Source organism: Panthera uncia, chromosome E3 (assembly GCF_023721935.1).
Source record: "Panthera uncia isolate 11264 chromosome E3, Puncia_PCG_1.0, whole genome shotgun sequence".
NCBI lineage: Eukaryota > Metazoa > Chordata > Mammalia > Carnivora > Felidae > Panthera > Panthera uncia.
Genome location: NC_064815.1, coordinates 10360473 through 10381041, shown reverse-complemented (window position 1 = coordinate 10381041; position 20569 = coordinate 10360473). Strand labels below are relative to the sequence as shown.

The following is a 20569-nucleotide window of genomic DNA, read 5'->3' as shown; positions in this document are numbered from 1 at the left end:
GTAATAAATATGGCACCAGCTTCATTGGTTTATTTGGGGGGTTGGGGAGCACATACGCTTCTTCCACTATTTTCTGTGGTAAATCACTTATCTTACCTACATACACCCAACAAGATCAATGTATACCTGGGAGATTAACTCCAGTCCTACCTCAGCACCAATCACAGATAGCCACGTGGGTGGGGAAATACAATAAAAGGATGGTCCACAGTAGGCTTTCCCAGAGCTGGACAGACGAGGGCCACCCTGTGTTCTTACCCCAAGGTAAGTCCTACTTCAAGACCCAGCAGGCTTTCTCCTGATTTGGTAGGCGCTCCCCTATCATCTCTGACCCACTGGATGTGCTAGGGTTGTTTATTTCTGGCAACTTTCAGAAACAGCAAGGACTTTGGATCCTGGCCCTATCAAGTATTCCAGATATCACTCTGTGTCCAACTCAACCACAATTCCAGCTACCTGCTGGCTACTCCAGGTCTACAGATGCCTCCTGCCTCCTCACCCTGCCCGTCCTCCAGGAACGTAGGCCCCTACTTGGGATCTCATCCCTAAGAACTGCCAGACCTGCGTGCTCTCTAACATATTCATGATATCCCTTCCAGAAACAGATCTCTAGCTTCAACCTGAGTCTTCCAGAGGCTTTAAGAAGTCATCAGAAATTTGTCCATCCGAGCAAAGTTTTCCAGAAAAGGGAATGTTGCTAATTTGAATGTTGGCAGGCTCTTCATAGCTCTTTGTTTCTGCCCTCCCTCCCCCCCATTTACTTTTTCATTTACTGCTCAGACCTTTAGTGAGCCCCCTTGTGTGTCAGACACTGTGCTAGCAGCAAGCTATGTGGGGCTCAGTCTGACATGGTCCCACACTCACAGAAACCTACACGTATATAGGGTGCTTCAGGAGTCTCTTAGCACAGCACCTGATACACAGAACTAAGAAAGCAGCTGCTACTTTTGTCTGTAGATACTCACAGCACTTTAACTTTCTCCTCCATCCAGTCTTCCAGAGTCTCTACCTGTACCTGAGCAAGAACCAACCTGGGGCATTCTAGGACGTCCTACAGCACCGGCCACCTCTAAGCTTGCCTTTGGTTCTCTTGATGCCAACCTCATCCCTTTGGCAAGCCACCTACTCTCATTACCCCCACCTCCTTTCTGCAAGTCACGCCTGCTTTAAAACAACACAGTCCTTCATGAAGGAAGTCATAGGTCCGTTTCTGAGAACGTGGGCCTGTGGTCTTAAACAAGCTATTTAATTTCCAGCACAGTGCCTGCATGCAGCAGGAGCTCAGTAAATATTTCTGTGATAAATATGTTCTGAGTCCCATCTCCCTCTTCATCCATAAAAGGGAACAATAATAGTACCTTCCCTGGATGGTGGTTCAGAGCCTTAAATGAGCTAAGGTATGCAAGGGGCTGAGTACAAGCCATGGTGCTGAACTGATGTGAATTTCTTTCTAACCCTTATACCCAGAGGAATGACTTCTGTCACCCTGATTGTATCTGGGTCTTTCCCTCCCCCTAGCTGCATGGAGAGTCTGCATGCTGCTGAGTAACCTACACATCTCAGCTTATGAAAATGATGGTGGGCTCTTATGTCTTGTGGCTGGCCTTGGCCTCCTGCATTCTGACTCTGGCATCTACAGAACAGCAAGGTATGTGCTCTGTTCATCTGGCATCTCAGATGGCCCACCAAACCTGGGGAGAGGGGGAGTGCAGAGAAAGCAGTTCAGGGTCAGTGAGGAGAACAGGGACATGTCTAAAGCAAAGACTCAGCAGCTGGAAGTCAAGGGGAACAAGATGAGAGAAACCAGAATGCAGCCATAATCTCTCAAAGACTCAAATCAGAAATCCCCACTGTGAGGACCATGGAGCCAGTTAATATAACTTCCTATGCCCAGATATGTGGAGCTCAGATAGCAGATTCATGGGGACATGAATCGCCCAGTCACTCTGTGCCCTTGCTTTGGCAAGTACCTTCTCCTTCCTCTGTATGTTTGCTCATCTGTAGAAAGAAAGGATTGCAGGTAGTGATTTCTGGGGGTCCATTGAAAGATCTGTGGATTGGGCACCTTAGATGGTTGTAGGAAATGTCCTCAGGCTCAACACCAGGGTGAAATCTCTGCCTGTATCAACTGTGGAGGGGGCTGTGGGGAGGGGAGAGGAGGGACTCAGCTCATGGTCTCCCTTGGGAAAACACAGCGTGTGGGAGGGAAATAATCCAAGAACAGCAAGTGCAGTGACTTATTTCCTTAAAACAAGCACATACATAAGCAAGGCTTGAAAATCTTTTTTTCTAAAACCCCCCTCTACTGTGTATTACAAGAATGCAATCCTGTGTGTGTTCTTAGTCCATAATTCAAGCTCTCACACCGTTCAGTAAATCAGAAATGGAGGAGAGAACCAGCCTCAACTCCTCTTAGGACTCAGGTGCTGTGTTTGGCATTTTACACTTATTACCTCATTTAATCCTCTAGCAATGCTTTAGGGTTTTATTTCTTCAAAACAGGGGACATATTCCAGGAAGACTACAGCAGTGCATGGCAAACTCTTAAAAATTCTTTTGATGGCTATGTATATTTTTTCATGTGTATTAAAAATCTGTAACTAGTACAACATACCTATGGTATCACAGATATTATTCCTTAGGATGAAACAACTTTATAAAGAGAAGCATTAAAAGAAACATATTAAGTAGATAATTGGACAGGGGGACACAGATGTGGCAAACACCATGACTCAAGGCATGAGAATGGAGGGAGTTTGGGAACCACTAGCTACAGGTGTTGTTTTGCAGATTCGTCTCAGGGGAGTTGAACCACCTGTCAAGGTCATCCAGCCAGCAGGTGTGGAGCTTATTTAAACTCAGAATGACCAGCCCACCCCTTCACTTCTCAGTCTCTTCACACATCATAGTTCCTGAATCTGCTAAAAACAGATCAGCAAAATCAGAAAGGGTCATGTTAGACCAATGGTTCTCCATTGGGGGTGATTTAAGCAATATCTAGAGACAACTTCCAGGAGGAAGGAGCTACTGAAAGCTAGTGAAAAGAGCCCAGGGAAGCTGCTGAACATCCTATAATGCACAGGATGCCCCCACACCCGCCTGCCCCAACACAGAACTAACCATCCTCAAATATCAGTAGTGCCAAGGTTGAAAAACCTTGTGTTAGATCTGTATCTACTGATAATGTCTATGATATATTAAATAATGTCTATGATATATTAAATAAAAAATGTAAGTGTAAAAAAAAGGGGGTGCCTGCGTGGCTCAGTCGGTTAGGTATCCAACTTCAGCTCAGGTCATGATCTCACAGTTTGTGGGTTCGAGCCTCGCATTGGGCTGGGTGCTGACGGCTCAGGGCCTGGAGCCTGCTTCAGATTCTGTGTCTCCCTCTCTCTGTGCCTCTCCCCTGCTCACACTCTGTCTCTCTCTCTCTCAAAAATAAATAAACATTAAAAAAAATTTTTTTAAAGCTGTACAGCATTAAACCCATTTAAAAACCCCTATAGTTTAAACATATGCATAGAAAGAGTCTGAAGACTATACAATAAATTTATGGATATTTCTGGGGATGGAATGGACTTGTGACAACTTTCATTACTACTTTATTCATTTTAATGACATTTGAAGTTTTTTCCAATCAGCCTGTATTGCATTTATAATACATAGACAGGACCATAGTATATGGTTGCACAGGGGAGCACTGCACAACTCTAGAGACTGGGGGAGGGTACCACGCTCAATGTGAAGGATGCCCCTTGGAACTGTGCAGGGTGGAGACCTTAGTGTTCTTAATGCCTATAAAATACCACACAAAGTCCTCATTATTATTCTGACTCCAAGGTGATGAAGGCTAATGTTTAATGAATGGGTTGTGTGCCTCATGTCCTCATTAGGGTCCTTAAGCATATTGAAAACAGAGTGTGTTGGGGGGAGGTGAGGGGGATAAAAATCCTGTGGGCTCTGAGGATGCTCAGTAAACCTAAGCACACTGTTGCTTTCCAGGTGACAGATACTTCACCAACAGTAGTTCCTATGACCCCTGCCAGAATTACACCCGCCTGGACGAACCCTCTCGAAGCACAGAGAACACGAGAGAAAGCCGGGTGTGTGACAGGGACAAGCATGGCTGGTACCGCTTTGTGGGAGATGGAGGAGTAAGGATGCCAGAGACCTGTGTCCCAGTGCACCGCTGCCAGACAGATGCTCCTATGTGGCTGAATGGGACCCACCCCACGCTTGGGGAGGGCATTGTCACCCGCACCGCCTGTGCCCACTGGAGCGGCAACTGCTGTCTCTGGAAGACCCAGGTGCTGGTGAAGGCCTGCCCGGGCGAGTTCCACGTATACAAGCTGGAGGGCACCCCCAAGTGTAATGTGAGATACTGCACAGGTGAGCCGCAGAGAGATGGGGGCAGCTGTGGGGCGGGGCCACCAGCTACCGGGTGACTTGCCAGGCCTCAGCAGAGTGAGTGGAGCAGGCCAGGAGACTAAGCAGAGTGGCCTGGATTCAACTCCTGCCAGTTACCGCCCAGTGGGGATGTCACCCAAGGTTGCCAGCCTTCCAACATTTCAAGTACGGCCAGAAATTCAGATTGGAGGGTGAAATACCCCTGATATACCATATGTGTAGCATAATACGAAGAACTCAGGCTCACTCAGATTTAGATTCCATTTGGGCAGTTCAATTTATCTTTCTGAACTTGGGTTTTCTGATCTGAAAAAATGGATAATGGCAAAAGTAACAGCCAGTGCATAGTGTTTCTGCTCCTATCCAAAGCCCTTTAGACTACTAACTCATTTAATCCTCACACCAGTCTCATGAGATAGAGATACTGTATAACTATACCTGATGAGAGGTCTGGGGCGTTAAGCAGCTCTCCCAATGTCACAGAGCAGAAACATGACAGAGCTGAAATTTGAATCCAAACACTCTCGTTCTGTGATCTATATGCCTAACCACTATGCTACTTAGTCAAACAGTTACCATGAGAATTGAATGAGCTCATGTGTGGAAAATACTTGAACAGTGTCTGCCACGCAGTAAGCATTAGGATGGCAGCCTCTGGGTTCTCATTTCACTGGATTGGGGGTCAGAAAATCCAAGTTTGAGGCTTGACCCTTCCACTATATATTGCACATCCTTGGATGTGACTTCTGTGTCCTGGTAGAATGACAAAGTTGGCCCTGATAGCCTCAGATGGCCCTGCTCTGCATTCTGATCCTCTTCGTCTGTGCCTCACCCCCTAGACCCCTCCACTGCAAAGGCCAAGTGTGAGAAGGCCTGCCGCCCGGAGGAGGAGTGCCGCTTTCTCAACGGCACGTGGGACTGTTTGTGCAGACAGGACCTCAACAGCTCTGGTAAGTGGCTTGGTGGGGCTGGGATGTGGGAACAGTGCCACCGGTGGAGGCTGAGTGAGGCAGCAGGGAGGGAGCCTCTGAGGGTCAGGACAAGGTATAGACCAGAGTCAGTGGGGATGGAACTGAGGTCAGGGAATGAAAGTTCTCAAAGCCATTTGCAAGGATGGGAGAGCAGGGACACAACAAATTGCCAGGTCAGTCTTCGGACCATGGTCTCAGAAAGCAGCTCTGGCATGAGCCAGCTTGACCCACAAGGGTGAAAGGTACTACGGACAAGCACCCTGCTAGTGTGGAACCTGTATTCAAATATCTGCATGTGAGAAACAAGCGCAGACTCTTTTGCTAGTCCTGGATTTGTGACTTAGTAGCTCTCTGGGGCCTGAGACAAGGCATCTATACTTTCTGAGCCTTAATGTCATCATCTGTAAAAGAGGAATAAGAGAATAGTAAAAATAGCCACCATACAGGGTAATTGTGAACATTAAATCAGAGCAGTCCAAATGGGCAGGATTGTCAGGCGATGAGGTTCTTGTCCCAGGAGGTAAGCAAGCAGAGGCAGATGACCCATGAGAAAAAATGCCATAAACAAGCCCTAAACCCTGGATGGGGGATGGATGAGCTTCCCATTATTTCCTTCCTTCCTAGGATTCTAATGAGGGCCTTAGACTCTTGCCCTTGCCACAAGCATGCCTTCCTTTGAGCACACTCCCAGCACACTTCCAATTTCTCTGTGGAAGAGAAAGTGTTCTAGACAGAGGGGAAAGCACAAGCATATGTTTGGAAAACTGGGCTGGAGTGTGGATCAGGTGGTGCGTGAGTGTGCCTAGCAGGAGTGGGGTAGGGATGAGGGGCAGGAAACTGGAAGGAAACAACCCTGCTCTCCATGAAGTCTCTCTCTGCTCATTGGGTAGACGAGCCCCCAGAGGGTCAGAGCTGTTTCCTGGGATGTGGGCCATCACAGAATCAGAATCAGATGTTGGGCTTCAAGGAAGCCCTCCCTGTACCTGGAGACTCCTGGTGCATCCTTGGCAGGTCCTGTCAGGTGACTGGGTGAGCAGGTGGCCTGCCCTTGAGTCTTCAATGGTGGCTACTTAGCAAGTCCCTTTGCTTCCAGGAATAACCCCTTTGTGATCTGGCGTTTTTGCTTACTTCTCCATCTCTTGCACTCCACCCCCAACCATTCTAAGTTCCTGTACCTCTGAGCTCTGCATGTCTGTAAACACACCATCCTCTCCCATCACCTCTGCTGTGGTGCCCTCACTTGCCTTATACACCTGCAAAGCTCCTACTCTCTACTAAGTTTCAGCCCTCTGTGAATCTTTCCTGACTTAACAGAAAGACTCAGATATACCTTCTTGTGTGCTCCCTCTGCACCTAGCACACACTTCAGTTAGTACTTTCCCCATATTGCATTATAATAAGCTATTGACATGTTGGTTCTTAGGTAAGACCAAGGAATCCTCTCGGGCTGTGTCCATGTTTATTTTTGTGTTGAATGTGCCACCCACATGGAGAAAGTGGTTAGTAAATGTATTTGAATCAATGCATTCATAAATATAATAGAAATGGTATTTCTCTTAATTTACTATCCATCTCCCCTATGAGAATGTTAGCTCTCTATATAAGCGTGGGGATTTTGTCAGTTTTGACAAACACTGTGTCCCCAGTACCTATAACGGTGCAGAAGGTAATTGCTCAAGCAGTATTTGTTGAATAAATGTTGAATGAATGAATGAATGAATGAATGAAATGAATGAATGAGTGAATGAACAAATGAACGAAATACAGTGGTTGTGAACCTGTCAGATGTACTGGCTTCACAAAGCCAGGCAATCAGAGTAGTGTGTGTCTAGTTTTGATTCTAGTCTGAAAGGCAGGATAGTCCTGCTTCGCCAAAGACCCCAATCCCCAGAAACCCTGATTCCTGATCCCTGAGATATGAAAGCTCTCCCCACACCTGCACATAGGATGCTTAGAAATCTTGGGCCAGGGGTCTTGCCAACCTCATCTGCCACAAGCCTGGGTGTGAATCCCACCTTGGTCCCAAGTACCTACTAGTCTACCCTCTACTCCCTGGTGGATATGGGGGCTTTTCCAAAGGGCAGAGAATGTGGGCTCTGCCCATTGCTTCCAGAGCCCTGTCCACTCCACCAATCCTCTTCTCAACTTTCCAGATGTTCACGGTTTGCAGCCTCAGCTGGACTGTGGGGCCAAGGAGATCAAGGTGTCACTGGACAAGTGTCTGCTGGGAGGCCTAGGTTTTGGGGATAAGGTCATTACCTACCTGCGTGACGGGAACTGCAGCAGTACCATGCAAAGACAGGACAGAAACTGGATGTCTGTGACCAGCCCTACCCAGGCTAGGGCCTGCGGAAACATCCTGGAGGTGAGTGGTGTTTATACCACAGCTACCAGAGGGTGGGAGCTGGGCTGTGAAGCCCAGCTCAGTAGTTGTAAGACCTTGGACAAGTCACTTAGCCTCTCTGGGCCTCTGGTCGAAGGCGAGATTACACATTCGTGAACGTGTTCATTCACGTGAAGAGTTTAGAACATGTTTGCTGATTGAGCTCAATAAATGTAAGCTACAATTATGATTACTCTAATCAGGGGTGATGTGGGAGGGGTCAACATGGGAGCAAGCATGGTGGTTGCTGGTTCTCCCCATGGGCCAAAAACTACTATTCCAGTTCTTGATCTGGGATCCTCACACCCTTTCCCATAAAGTGTCATAGCCACTGGGGCAAGAGGCCCCTGTGCTTCCTTGCAATCAGAAGGCAGGGTGGCAGTGTGATTGAGAGCATCAACCTTGCAGTCAGGCAGGCATGAGTTCCAGATACATCTACATACATATAAGCATATATGTGGTCTTGTTTTTATGTCAAAGAGAAATGGAACCCATGCCATCTACAAAAACACCCTCTCCTTGGTCAATGCTTTCATCATCAGAGACACCATCCTCAACATCAATTTCCAGTGTGCCTACCCACTGGACATGAAAGTCAGCCTCCAAACTGCCCTGAATCCCATTGTAAGGTAAGGCACTGACCCTCACTCTTTGACCCATAACCCTGACATTGATCATATTCACTTCAAGCACAGTTTATGATGTCCTTAGGATGCTGCCTACCTCCTTCAGGAGCTCTCACTCTTACCATCATTCATTCTGCAGATATTTACTGATCATAGATTAATGTTCAGCACGCACAAGGCAGAAGTAGAATATTTTGTGGCTGTTAAAGATTATTATCATTAAATAATGTAGCAACATGAAATAATGTTAATTAAATATGCTAAGGAACAAAAAGAACACCATGGTTTCATTAATCTTGGGGAAGAAAGGAATTAAGCAACTAATTATATCAATCATTACTCACAAGTGACATGAATGCAATGTGGGAGAAGCACAGGGCACTGTGGGCTCAGGGAGCAAGGGCCCCTGACCTAGCTTTGGTGGGCTGGGGATGGTGGGAGCAGGAAGGCTTCCCTGTAGATGTGGGACCTAAGCCAGGATCAGCTTTGATTGGATAAGCACGTCAAATTCACTAGAAAGAGAACCAAATAGCAATTTGGGTGGGGGTCCATTTGGGAAGAGGCTTTCATCTGTTGTGTCACTGCTGTCTCACTATGCCTGGAATGGTGCCCTGCAGAATGGATTCCTCAGCATTTCTAGACTCGCTGGGGGACTTTCTGAGGGTGTCGGAACTCCAGGGTGCCCTTTCTATCCCCTCATTGCCTCCTGGGCTCACAGAGGAGCAGGATTAGGACTAGAGATTTTTTAGTTCAATGGTTTTCAGACTGTATTGTGTTGGGGCCCCAAGTTTCATAAGAAATTAAAATTAAAGTCGTTTCTATTTTAAAATGGATGTTTCACTGGTGACTGTGGGGTGGAGACAGGAAATCTGCTGTTAAAAATGATGAATCCACATTTTTGTCCCATTGTACAGGGGGGAAGACAGAGGTGTAAACTTGCAGTTACTCTCTGAGTGAAGGAGATATGAGTGATCTGTGAGGTGGGGAGAAATGGTGGAGATCCTGGAGACACACTCATGTACTTGCCAAGTTTAGTGCCTAGGGGATACTCAATGCTCAACTTAAATGGGTGATTGAATAGTTCCTTTAGGGATCAGAGATGTGCCTTTGCCTTCATAGCCTCAAGCAAGTGCAGGGCTAGATTTATCTTGTTCTCACTGACGGAAACTCTCATGGCTTTCCTTTTCTCAGTTCTCTGAACGTCAGTGTGGACGGGGCAGGAGAGTTCACTGTCAGGATGGCCCTGTTCCAAGACCCGAACTACACATCTCCTTACGAAGGGGCTGCAGTTGTGCTGGCTGTTGAATCTATGCTCTATGTGGGTGCCATCTTGGAGAGAGGGGACACCTCCCGGTTTAACCTGTTGTTGAGGAACTGCTATGCCACACCCACCGAAGACAAGAATGACCCTGTAAAATATTTCATTATCAGAAACAGGTGATGAGCAACTCTGAGTTATCTTTTGGCCTGAATAAGATTTGGGGGGAAAGTGATCACTTTGACCCTACCTGACAGTTAATTGGCTTACGTCTTTTGGAAGATAATTTGGTGTTACAGATCATGACCATCCCCTTTGACCCAGGAATATCAATATCACTCCTGAAATTTTAGCCTAAAGCATTAATACAAAATAGGACAAGGTTAAGAAATGCCAATTATTTTTCAGTTCAGTATCCTTTATAACTTTGGATATAGGTTCATAATTCAAAAATAGGGACTTATTAAGTAATGATGGACTATTATATAGGTATTAACACTGACTAATCAACATGAAAACACCAATGACAAGTGTTATGGGACAAAGTATCATAGAAATTGTTACCTGGAAAAAGCAAAGGGAAAATGCATACCCTATATCATGATTCAAACCATACTAGCTAATACTTATTGAGTTTAGCTATGTGCTAAGCAGTGTACATGGACAGTGTCACTAAATGCTCACATCAACCCCAGGGGGTATGGATTATTGTCTCTGCTCTACAGATAGGAAAAGTGAAGCCCAGACAGGTTAAGTCATTTGCTCATGATCACTTAGTTAGAAAGTGGGTCTAGCTGGAATTGAAAGCAGTCTATCTCACTTCAGAGACTGTACCCTACAGAACTGAAACCACATGCATTGATGGATAAACATCTTGGAGGAAACCCAGAGAAATAAAAGTCTATGTCAGGATTGACGGGGGGAAACAGGGAACTCTTTAATTCTTTGATGATGTTTTTATACTGGATACAGATTACAGATACAGCCAAGGGCCTCAGGTCCCCTGAATTGCTCTAGAATGTAGACCCTCACCCTGTCACCCTCGCAGCTGTCCAAATCAACGTGATTCCACCATCCATGTGGAGGAGAATGGGGTGTCCTCAGAAAGTCGGTTCTCAGTTCAGATGTTCATGTTTGCTGGAAATTATGACCTAGTTTTTCTGCATTGTGAGATACATCTCTGCGATTCCCTTAATGAACAGTGCCAGCCGGTGAGTATCACTTTAGAGTGAACTATTCAGAGCTTGACAGGGGGCCTAATACCTAGTAGGCTCTCCATATGGATTTATTGGATTTATGAATGGATGGAAAGAAGGAAGGGAGGGAGGGGAAGAGAGAAGGAAGAGAAGAAAGAAAGAAGGATGAATGGATGGACATTCAGCCTCCAAAAAGCCCATGTGTAGGCAATTATTGTGTCCCTGGAAAGCAGAACAGATGAAGGAGCCTGTTGATGAGGTTTCCTTGGCACAAGACATATTTTGAATGATTTCATAATTGACTTTTTTAGTGCTTACTCCTTGTCAGGAATTACACTAAAACTTTCATATGCCTTGTCTAATTTAATTCTCATAACAGCCCTTCACATAGATTCTTTATTGACCTCATTGTACAGTGAGGAACCTGAGCTTCAGGTCTTGTGCCCAAGGGCAACACAGCTAGAAAGCATCAGAGCTGGGACGTACCCCCATTGTCCATGCTTTTAACCCCGATTTGGCAGTGCCTGCTAGTAGTTGGCATTTGGTGAGTGCTTTCTATGTGCCTCTGTGTTGTAGACACACTCATCTTAATCTTCACAACCAGGAAGGTATATTTCATAGTAGTAGGGAGGTGAAGTCATTAGTCCCAAATCAGAAAACTAAAGGGAGTGGAGATGAGATTCAAACTTGGGTTTGTGTGACATCACAGTGAGGATTCTCTAGACTAAGAAAACCACAGCCTCAGAGTTAGGGCCATAGGGTGGGTGGGGTCCCATCCTTGGGCCAGATATGCCCATTGCAGGGGCAGCCTGGATAGCAACTGTGCCTTTAAATGTTGGTATAATGAGATTTCTCCATCCCACAGTCTTGCTCAAGAAGTCACCTCCGTAGCAAAGTAGTGGCTATTAACCCAGCCCAGGTTCTAGATTTGGGACCCATCACTCGGAAAGGTAAGTGGCCAACTTCTGGCGGGAAGGCCAGCTGGTCAAGTGCTGACAGTTAACCACAGATAACTGGCGTCACCATCATAACAACCTAGAGCCTTTTTAGCCTCTTCACTGCAGCCCCCCCACCCCCCCCGGCCCCACCAGTGAATCTATCTTTACATAAGGTCATTGGTAATAATAATAGCACTTGCCACTTGTGCTGGGCCTCCTGTGTGCTAGAGACCAGGCTAAGCTCTCAGTATCCATATTCTAACTTCATCCTCCTGACTGCGTCCATTTTATAGGCGAGAAATCAGAGCTCAGAGAGATTAAGTGGCTCACCCCAAATCATTCAGCTCATGAGCAGCGGGAGTTAGAACTGTACCCAGCTCAGACTGATTCCAAGGCTGTGTCCTTTCCCTTTTTCCTCCTGCCAGGTCCTCTTACCTCAGCCCCTTTTGGGTGAAGTCTAAGTCCTAACCCAACTTTGTTTTCTGGTGAATGACTATGTTTTTAAAATTCCAGTTATAATATTCTGGGGCATGATGTAGGGGAAGCTTTTCAAATGCTCCACAAATTTTCACCCATCCTACCCATGGGTTAGCAGTACTGTTATAGTTTTTATTACCCCTGGAAAGGAGGAGTCAAAAAACCTAGAAGAGTGAAAGCAATTTTTTTTTGTCCTAAAAAAATTAGGACACAGTAATGTTAATAACAACAACAACAGTAATAATAATAACACACGTGGCAGGCACCATGCAAAACATTTACATGCATTGTCACATGGAATGCTCACAGCAACTTAAGGAGGTAACCACTATTACCACTTCCTTTCTCCAGGTGAATAAACTGAGGCTATCTTGTAAAGAAGGCTCTGCCTTGAACTGTCCTGCCTCTTTACTGAGCCCTCAACTTGAAAAGCTTCATGTGGTACCACAGCGTAGTTGGAAGATTAGGAGCTTTCATTTTGGAATCAGATAGACTAGATTCAAATCCCAGCTTTGCTACCTACAACAAGGTCAACTTGGCCTTGGGCAACTAAGCCTCAGTCTTCTCATCTGTTGAATGGGGATACAATCCCTCTGCTGGAAGAATTAAGTTTCAAATGCATGAAATGTGCTTAGAAAGGGAACTGCTAAACAACAGATGTCTCAACAATGTGGGCTGTCGATGGCTGTGGTGACCAGGTCCAGAAGAACTTGGAGCAGCTACGGCCACAGTGCCACAGTCCCTGGCACATGACTGAGGAAACTCACCTCTGCTCTTGTCCCCAGGTGCTCCATCTCTTGGTGTCACGAATGGAACCCCCAGCACTGCAGGTACATCGTTTTCTCCTATGTCCCTGCCCTCCCTCCCAACCCTCTCTCCCCCCTCTTCAATTCGGTGCACATTGAGTTAGCCTGTGCTGACAACTGTGGACATGGAAATGAATCAGTCCCACATCTGGCTCGCAGTGCAGCACAGGGGCCAGTAGTTTAACAGCAAGTATGTGTCACAATACCTGGTACCTGTCTACCATGTGCCAGGTGTTGTTTTACATGCTGAAGATATAATAATGAACAGGACAGGCCAGGTGCCTGCCCTCATGGAGCTTATATTACAGTATGGGAAAAGGCAATAAAAAGTTAGCGAGATAATTAAGAAAAGAGGGTGATGTGATAGAAAGTTACCAGCATGGGTAACAGCATCTTAAATAAGATAGTTGTTTATTTTACTCACATGTAAATGAAGTCTAGATGCAAGAAATCCAGGACTAGCAGAGTGGCACCACAAGGTCATGAAGAATCCAAGTTCTTTTCAGCTCACCCCTCCACATTCTTCATCCTCATGGTCCAAGATGGCAACCGGAGCTCCAATCATCATCTAGTCAGCAGGATGGAGGGAATATAGAAGAAATCACTGAGTGTTAAGGAACATTCCTGGAAGCTGGCACCTTATACTTCCACTTATATTTCATTGGCCACTGCTTAGTCACACCTGGTTGCAAAGGAAGCTGGGAAATGTAATCTTCATGCTGGGTAGCCGTGTCCCTAACCAATGTTTAATGGTTCTATTAATAAGGCAGGAAGGAAAAATAAATACCAGAATAGGTAAATGGATAAAAAAATGTCCACAGAAGGTGATATTTGAACCAAATAAAAAAAGAAGCCAGGTTTATAAATAATAAAGGAACAGCCCTATAGGCAGAATGAACAACAACTGCAAAAATGAGACAGTCAATAAGCAAATAAATCACAAACAAGTAGTGCAGAAGGAGAACAAAGAAGAGTAAATTAACTGCATTAGATAAGGTCAGGCAAGAATTTCAGCAGGTGGCAATATTTGAATGGGGTTTTTGTGGATGAACTGCAGTTCAACAGGGAGACCAATCCAAGAAATGTATTTTGGGCCAAAGGGAAAGCAATGCTATTAAGATTTTACTGCCTCGCCCTTCCCCAACACACAAATGACCTATATTGGTGAACCCAGACATGAAAAAGTTCTTTCTACCCTTAATTACCCAGCTAGGTAACAGTCTAAAAGTTTCCAGATAAGCTCAAGACGGCTTGCTTAATGCTAATATTCAGACAACATTCAGAAAAGTAGTGCTCATCAGAGACAGGGGTTGGAGCTCAGGCTAAAGGCAGCTTGAGAGCAGACCTCAAGTCTCATTCATTTCTTCCAGTACTTCAGGTAAGCACAGTGCCTGGAGCAACCTGGCTTCCCAGTAGAGTCTGCCAGACTGACTAATTTCTAGGGTGGGCAATGGGTTCTGGAGCCTTCTGGAAGAGGAAGGGATCAATCTTATGTGGTATGAGACTGCCACAAGAGGGCACTTATGGCATTCATTGTTTGCTATCTCCCACAAACATTTCTGATGTTTTATTTTATTTTTTTTTAATTTTTTTTTCAACGTTTTTTTATTTATTTTTTTTTGGGGGACAGAGAGAGACAGAGCATGAACGGGGGAGGGTCAGAGAGAGAGGGAGACACAGAATCGGAAACAGGCTCCAGGCTCCGAGCCATCAGCCCAGAGCCCGACGCGGGGCTCGAACTCACGGACCGTGAGATCGTGACCTGGCTGAAGTCGGACGCTTAACCGACTGCGCCACCCAGGCGCCCCTCTGATGTTTTAGAATTAATTGAACTTCAGCCTGTTTCATAATTGCAAACTGGTTGTCATACACTAATATTTCTGAAAATTGTGATATTCTTCACCACCCTCCCTTCTAGGACATTAGCATGTTACTTTGAAATTTGTGGGATGGGGAGAGGTTATAATCTTGTGGTGGGAAGGGGTACACATGCCTCTCCCAGGCCCCCCAGTATAAGGCAACTATCATCTAGGATCCATGCCTTTCATTAACACTGAGTGTATGGTAACTTTCAGAGGAGATATGACCCCAACCTTCCCACATCTTAGGGTCTAATTTTCAAAACCAGTACTTATACGGTGTTTACCATGTATCAGGCACTGTTCTAAATGCTTGATATGAATTTACTCACTTTAACCTTAAAAAATCCCATGAGGTAATAGCTGCTAGTGATATTTCTGTTGTGCATACAGATGAACTCAGGCATGGAGAGACTCAGGAACTGGGCCTGTACAATTAGTTGTAGAGCTAGGATTCTAAGCTAAATAGTCAGGCCTCAGAGGCTTTGTAACCTCTGTTGTCTTTCCACTTCTTTAGTATTAGAGTAAGTAATGTTAGCTGCTGTGACAATCCTCAACTTACTGTGCCTTTACACAATAGTTTATTTCCCACTAGATCACTGGGGGGGATACAGTTCTGTGCTTTGCAATCATTAGGAACTCAGGCTCTTACCTTCTGGTAACTTCTGGCAACTCCACTATCCCCAGCAAGTCCTCTGCTGGAGTCTTGGCTTCTGGTGCCTGGATGTAGATGAGAGAACATATAAAATCATGTAGGAGGTTTTAAGGACCACGCCTAGAAACAGCATATATGATTTTTACCCATATTCCACTGGCCAGATTCAATCACATGGTCCTACCTTCCTGAAAAGGAGGATGGAAGTAAAATGCCTTCCAATGTGCCCAAAGGAATATGAAAAAGTGATGATTTGATAGCTTTGCCTCTACCATATGACCCCTTTGCCATTTTCCAGGGGCTATAACCTAGAACAGATATTAATATACTTTGTCTTGTCCTTGTAAGGCAGAGGATAGAGAGGAAAGCTTGCTTTGGCTGTTGAGCTCCAAAGCCAACACTTGACAGGCATCTCTCTTCCATTTCAGGGTTCCTGGTGGCCTGGCCCATGCTTCTCCTGCCTGTCCTTCTGGCTGGGCTGTTCTGAGACCTCAGCTGGGCATGTGGCCTTAAAGCTCGTGTTCCTCCCTCTGGCGATGGCTTCCGGTTACCTTTTGGCTACGCTGGTTCTCTCTCTGAATCACATAGACAGTCTTGGTGTTCACACACTCCAGGACAGGCTAGGTTTTGGGAGACAGAAGAGTTTTTCCTTGTTCAACACTCTCTGTGCCTTTATATTCCTCTTTTTCTCACAGTGGGGGCTCTGTTGGCCTGGCCTGGCCTGACTTTCTCATTTATTAGCAGGATCTCAAGGCCAGACTTGCTACATGCCTCTGTGGCTCCAGCCTTTACTAGAAATGTAGCATGTCTATAACTCCAGGGAAGATGGGCTGTGTCACTGGGGGGAAGAGGAGGGGGATGGGTTTGTAAAGAAGGCACTTCCCCACAGTTCCTTCCCAAGTACCCCTTGTTCTTACTGCTGATGAACTGAACAGACTGATCCTTGCTTTCACCCGTGTCCTCTGATATATTTCCATCATGATCTCAACAGTCGCCATGGGAATAATTGTAAAGGGTCCACTTTTGGAGACTCTACTCCAGAGAAGACTGGGTCCCATTGCTCCTCTGTCCCCCACCATGCCGTAGACATGCTTTGACATGCCTAGGGCTAAGCAAAAACCTACCCTGGGACCCAAATGCTGGAGGGATTTCTTGGTTTGGATGCAGAGATGCTGTCACTCCAGAGTACAACTCTAGCTGTGAATAGTGGTGTGCTTATGAAGTCCCAGCAGTCCCCACAGTGTCGACCCTGCCATGGGGATATAGCAGCAGTACCTGGGGGATGAGTGAAGTCCCTTTCTTGAGACCTCTAATGGGCTCTCACAAAACACTCCACAAAGATACCACAAACGGAGAAGGCTTCCCTTTCCTGCAGCTACACACAGGGCCCCTCCAAGTTGGCCTCAGGGAAAAATGATCAGATCAGGGCCAAGCCACGGGCAGGGTGGGGTGGAGTGGAGCTGTTTATCTGCCAGGAGAAGACTTTCCAAAGTGTTCTCAAGTTCAGAGGTAGTGTGTTTGCAAGAAATAGAAACCCAATCCAATCAAATCAGGCAAAAGGAGAATCAGTTATAAGGATACAAGAGCAAAAAGTCCAAGAACAGAAGATACAACCTGGCTATATGAGAAAAACCACCAGAAACCAAAGTTTGTCTTTCCATCTGCCATTCTTCCTGAAACCACACAGCCTTTACATCTTTGGGTGTCTCCTTTATTCCCCCCTGTCCTGAAACTAGCTTTTCCTGTTCATTTACCATGTCTGAATTAAATATGGACATTGCAGCTTCACCTCACTTACTAATTCAGGGACCACAGAGACCAACTAGCACTTGGTACCCTACATCCAAATTGCACCAGGGGTAATGTGATTTCCCTGTTTCAGTCAGAGTGCTTCCCTTGGTCCAAACATCTGAGGCCAGGTGAGTGGTCTATTCTAATGCAAACATAGCCAAGGGGGCTGACAAGAAGGGGCAGGTCTCAAACACAGGGCAGCATTTCCTGGATTGACATCTCAAAAGGATGTTACTACTATAATAGTGGCTTCTTTAAAGGGGAATTTCTTGGGAGGAATTGCTTCTGTTTCCCGGTACTCAGAGAATTCATAGGTACTACATTTCAAGGGAGGAGGTGCACTGAGAATGCACCTGAAAGAGAGGTCAGGAGGTCCTAACCTTTTCCCTTCTCTGAGGCTCATCTTCCTTCTGTAGAATAAAAGGGCTGGGCTAGAACAAGATTCTCTAACATTTATAGTGGAACTCTTTCTTTAAATACAAATCTACATGAGCATCCAATAGGCAGACATTAAATGCTAATAGACTCTTGTTGATGTTAGGTAGGGGGCTTAACTCTCCTGTCTGTGATTCCCTCTTCCTCTTTGATTCCGGGCCATCAAAGAAACTCCATCATAACCCACAGGGTTACCAAAGACAAAGTTCTGTAACTTCCTGGTACATATCACCTCTAATAACTCTTCCAGTGTAAAGTACGTGGGATTCTACTTAACAAAAGTCAACCCTGGCTATTTGTCTATTTGTCTATGAATCTAGCTGGCTGGCTAGCTAGCTATCACAAACTCTCCTACTCTACCTGCCCCCCATATATCTACCTATATATCTGTCATCTATCTAGCTAGTAACAGCTTTTTGTTTTCCGCAAATGGGTATACTAAATGAATAACAATCTCTGAATGTCCAGCCTACTTTATTCATCTGATCAACACTAATCTGCTGAGCAACTGCTATGTCCCAGATCCAAGGGCCTAGGTAAAATAATGAATGAAACACAGTCCCTGACCTTAGAGGTTCACAATTTGGTGGAACACAAGCACACAAAGAGGCACTCACAGGCAGGTCACACTCAAGCATGCATACCCGCTGACCCTCAGGTACAGGGCTTATATACCCATACCAACATACACATTCTAACAGATACACATATCAACCTCAGGTGCCCAAAGACACATTTCCATACATAGATCCTCACCTGGGCCCTCAAGCCCAGTCACTTACATATTTATTGTCATGAATAACTTAGTAACAGTCAATATTTTTAGCACATCCTATGCACCAGGCATTATTCTAAGTGCATTATGGACATTTCATCATTCCACCCTCACATTAGATATTGAAGGTAGGTACTATTATCCCTAGTTTAGAGATGAGTTAGGCAAGACTTAAAGAAGGCAATTATTCACTCAAGGAATTCAGGGCTTAGGTCTAGGTAGCCAAATACTTAGGCCTAGGTAGCCAAAATACTTTTAACAGACACTGTATTCTGCTTCCATTTATACACAAAGCCCCCTTACACACACAGAGGCACTCATTTTCATACATGTACCACCATACATACATGCACCCACTTGTATACAGGCACATGGGAACACATACATGTGTAGTGACATGTGTGGACATATAATTTGTTAACAGAGGCCCTCACACATACACAGGCTTTGACATTCACGGATGCACAGGTGCTAACATAGACACTAACCTATGCATGGTCATTTAGATGCTGACACATAAACTTTAGTATAGAATAAAACACAGGGACACTCATATCCTATGCTACACACACACACACACACTCACTCACAGATACATAAACATATACGTATGTTCCTATAAAATACAGGACTTGAATCCCACTCCCCAAGGTCAAGACTCCACCCATGTCTCCTCTCCCATTTAGCTTTCCTCTCCTCTATCCCCTAGTCCTACCCAGCTGAGCACCAGGACAAGAAGTCCAAACCAGGGGGCACAGTGAAAATAGGCTCTGGATCCAGCATCTGGAAGATCTGGACTAGAAGGATGACAGAAACAGTGAGAAAGGACCTGACTCACATTCAGGGAAGGTGGCATCTCTGTCCTAGGGGAGCACCTAGAAGCAGCAGGTGGAGGATTCAAAGAGGGAAGGGCAGCCCTTCTCTCCAGAAGCTTCAGGTCTGCTTGGGAAACCAGGGCATACAAATTTGAGGCAGCCAAAGCTCAGTAGTGTGAGACCAAGACAGACACTGCTGCAAGATGTGGAGAAGGGACAAGAACTCCACTCGGCCTGAGAGAAGAGGGAAGGATCTGTCCACAGAGTTCCCTGTCTGAGAGAGGAATTAAGTTTCGTTCCATAAAATGCTTTGTATTGTGATTTGTGTTCACAAGGAAAGGACGGGTCTGGTTGTACATATTTTATTGCAATGCTGAAACCTAGCTCCAAATTCATTGAGAAGAGCTACAGTTTTAAAGGGCAGAACCCTTAGGCTCTGGGTCCCAAAATACCCATACAAGCACTCCCACTCCTCACACTTCACCATGGGAGTAGCTGGTTGCTAGAGAAATAAAGGAGATAAAGGATGTGAAGTCACTTTGCAACACATGAAGCATCACACAGATGATAACATCAGCACTATCATGATTATCGTCATCACCTGTTATTTTTCCCATTGTAATGTATCAAGCTGCTTCTTACCTCTCTTCATTTGTCCTCTTACTGCCTAGATGTGACCAAAAGGAGACCATTTCTTAGAATCTTTGTGTTTGCCAGAAACAGGACTCCTCGGAGCAAGTGGAAGGAACCCATCTCCTTCCTTGGCACATAGAAAAATACTTTATGAACACTTAATATGTATAAACCAGTGCACCAAACATTTTACATTTTTTTATCCAACTTAATCCTCACAATAATCCTTTGAGAAAGGTGATGTTGTTCCCACTTCACAAAAGAAAAAACTGAGGCATAGGGGTTTAAGACACTCCTCAATATCATATCGATAGCAAATGCCTGTCATCTATTCAGTGCATATAGGTCAGTCAGCACTTCAAATTTCACATTTTATAGATAAAGAAGGTGTGATTAGGGGCGCCTGGGTGGCTCAGTCGGTTAAGCGTCTGACTTCAGCTCAGGTCACGATCTCACAGTCCGTGAGTTCGAGCCCCGCGTCGGGCTCTGGGCTGATGGCTCGGAGCCTGGAGCCTGCTTCCAATTCTGTGTCTCCCTCTCTCTC

The 20569-nt window shown here is 45.5% G+C and overlaps 1 protein-coding gene and 1 long non-coding RNA gene across 4 annotated transcripts; one reads left to right on the top strand and one right to left on the bottom strand.

The window, feature by feature from the left end:
- Positions 1-1534: 1534 nt before the first annotated feature.
- Positions 1535-16523, top strand: GP2 (glycoprotein 2). Of its 3 annotated transcripts, XM_049638375.1 has the most exons (10): positions 1535-1648; positions 4003-4389; positions 5247-5357; positions 7532-7743; positions 8242-8390; positions 9579-9824; positions 10694-10856; positions 11707-11791; positions 13042-13086; positions 16005-16523. In XM_049638375.1, the coding sequence occupies exons 1-10, from the start codon at positions 1567-1569 to the stop codon at positions 16061-16063; spliced, it is 1539 nt and encodes a 512-aa protein (XP_049494332.1). In that variant the 5' UTR covers positions 1535-1566; the 3' UTR covers positions 16064-16523. The 3 variants fall into 3 exon arrangements, with proteins under 3 accessions (XP_049494332.1, XP_049494334.1, XP_049494333.1); XM_049638377.1 differs by lacking the exon at positions 4003-4389; XM_049638376.1 differs by lacking the exon at positions 4003-4389 and having other exon boundaries at positions 1535-1650; positions 5240-5357.
- Positions 13473-20154, bottom strand: LOC125927943 (uncharacterized). Its single transcript, XR_007459506.1, has 3 exons — positions 20035-20154; positions 15574-15641; positions 13473-13630 (listed from the first exon to the last, which is right to left on the bottom strand). It is a non-coding gene; the product is annotated as an uncharacterized LOC125927943 (long non-coding RNA).
- Positions 20155-20569: the final 415 nt, after the last annotated feature.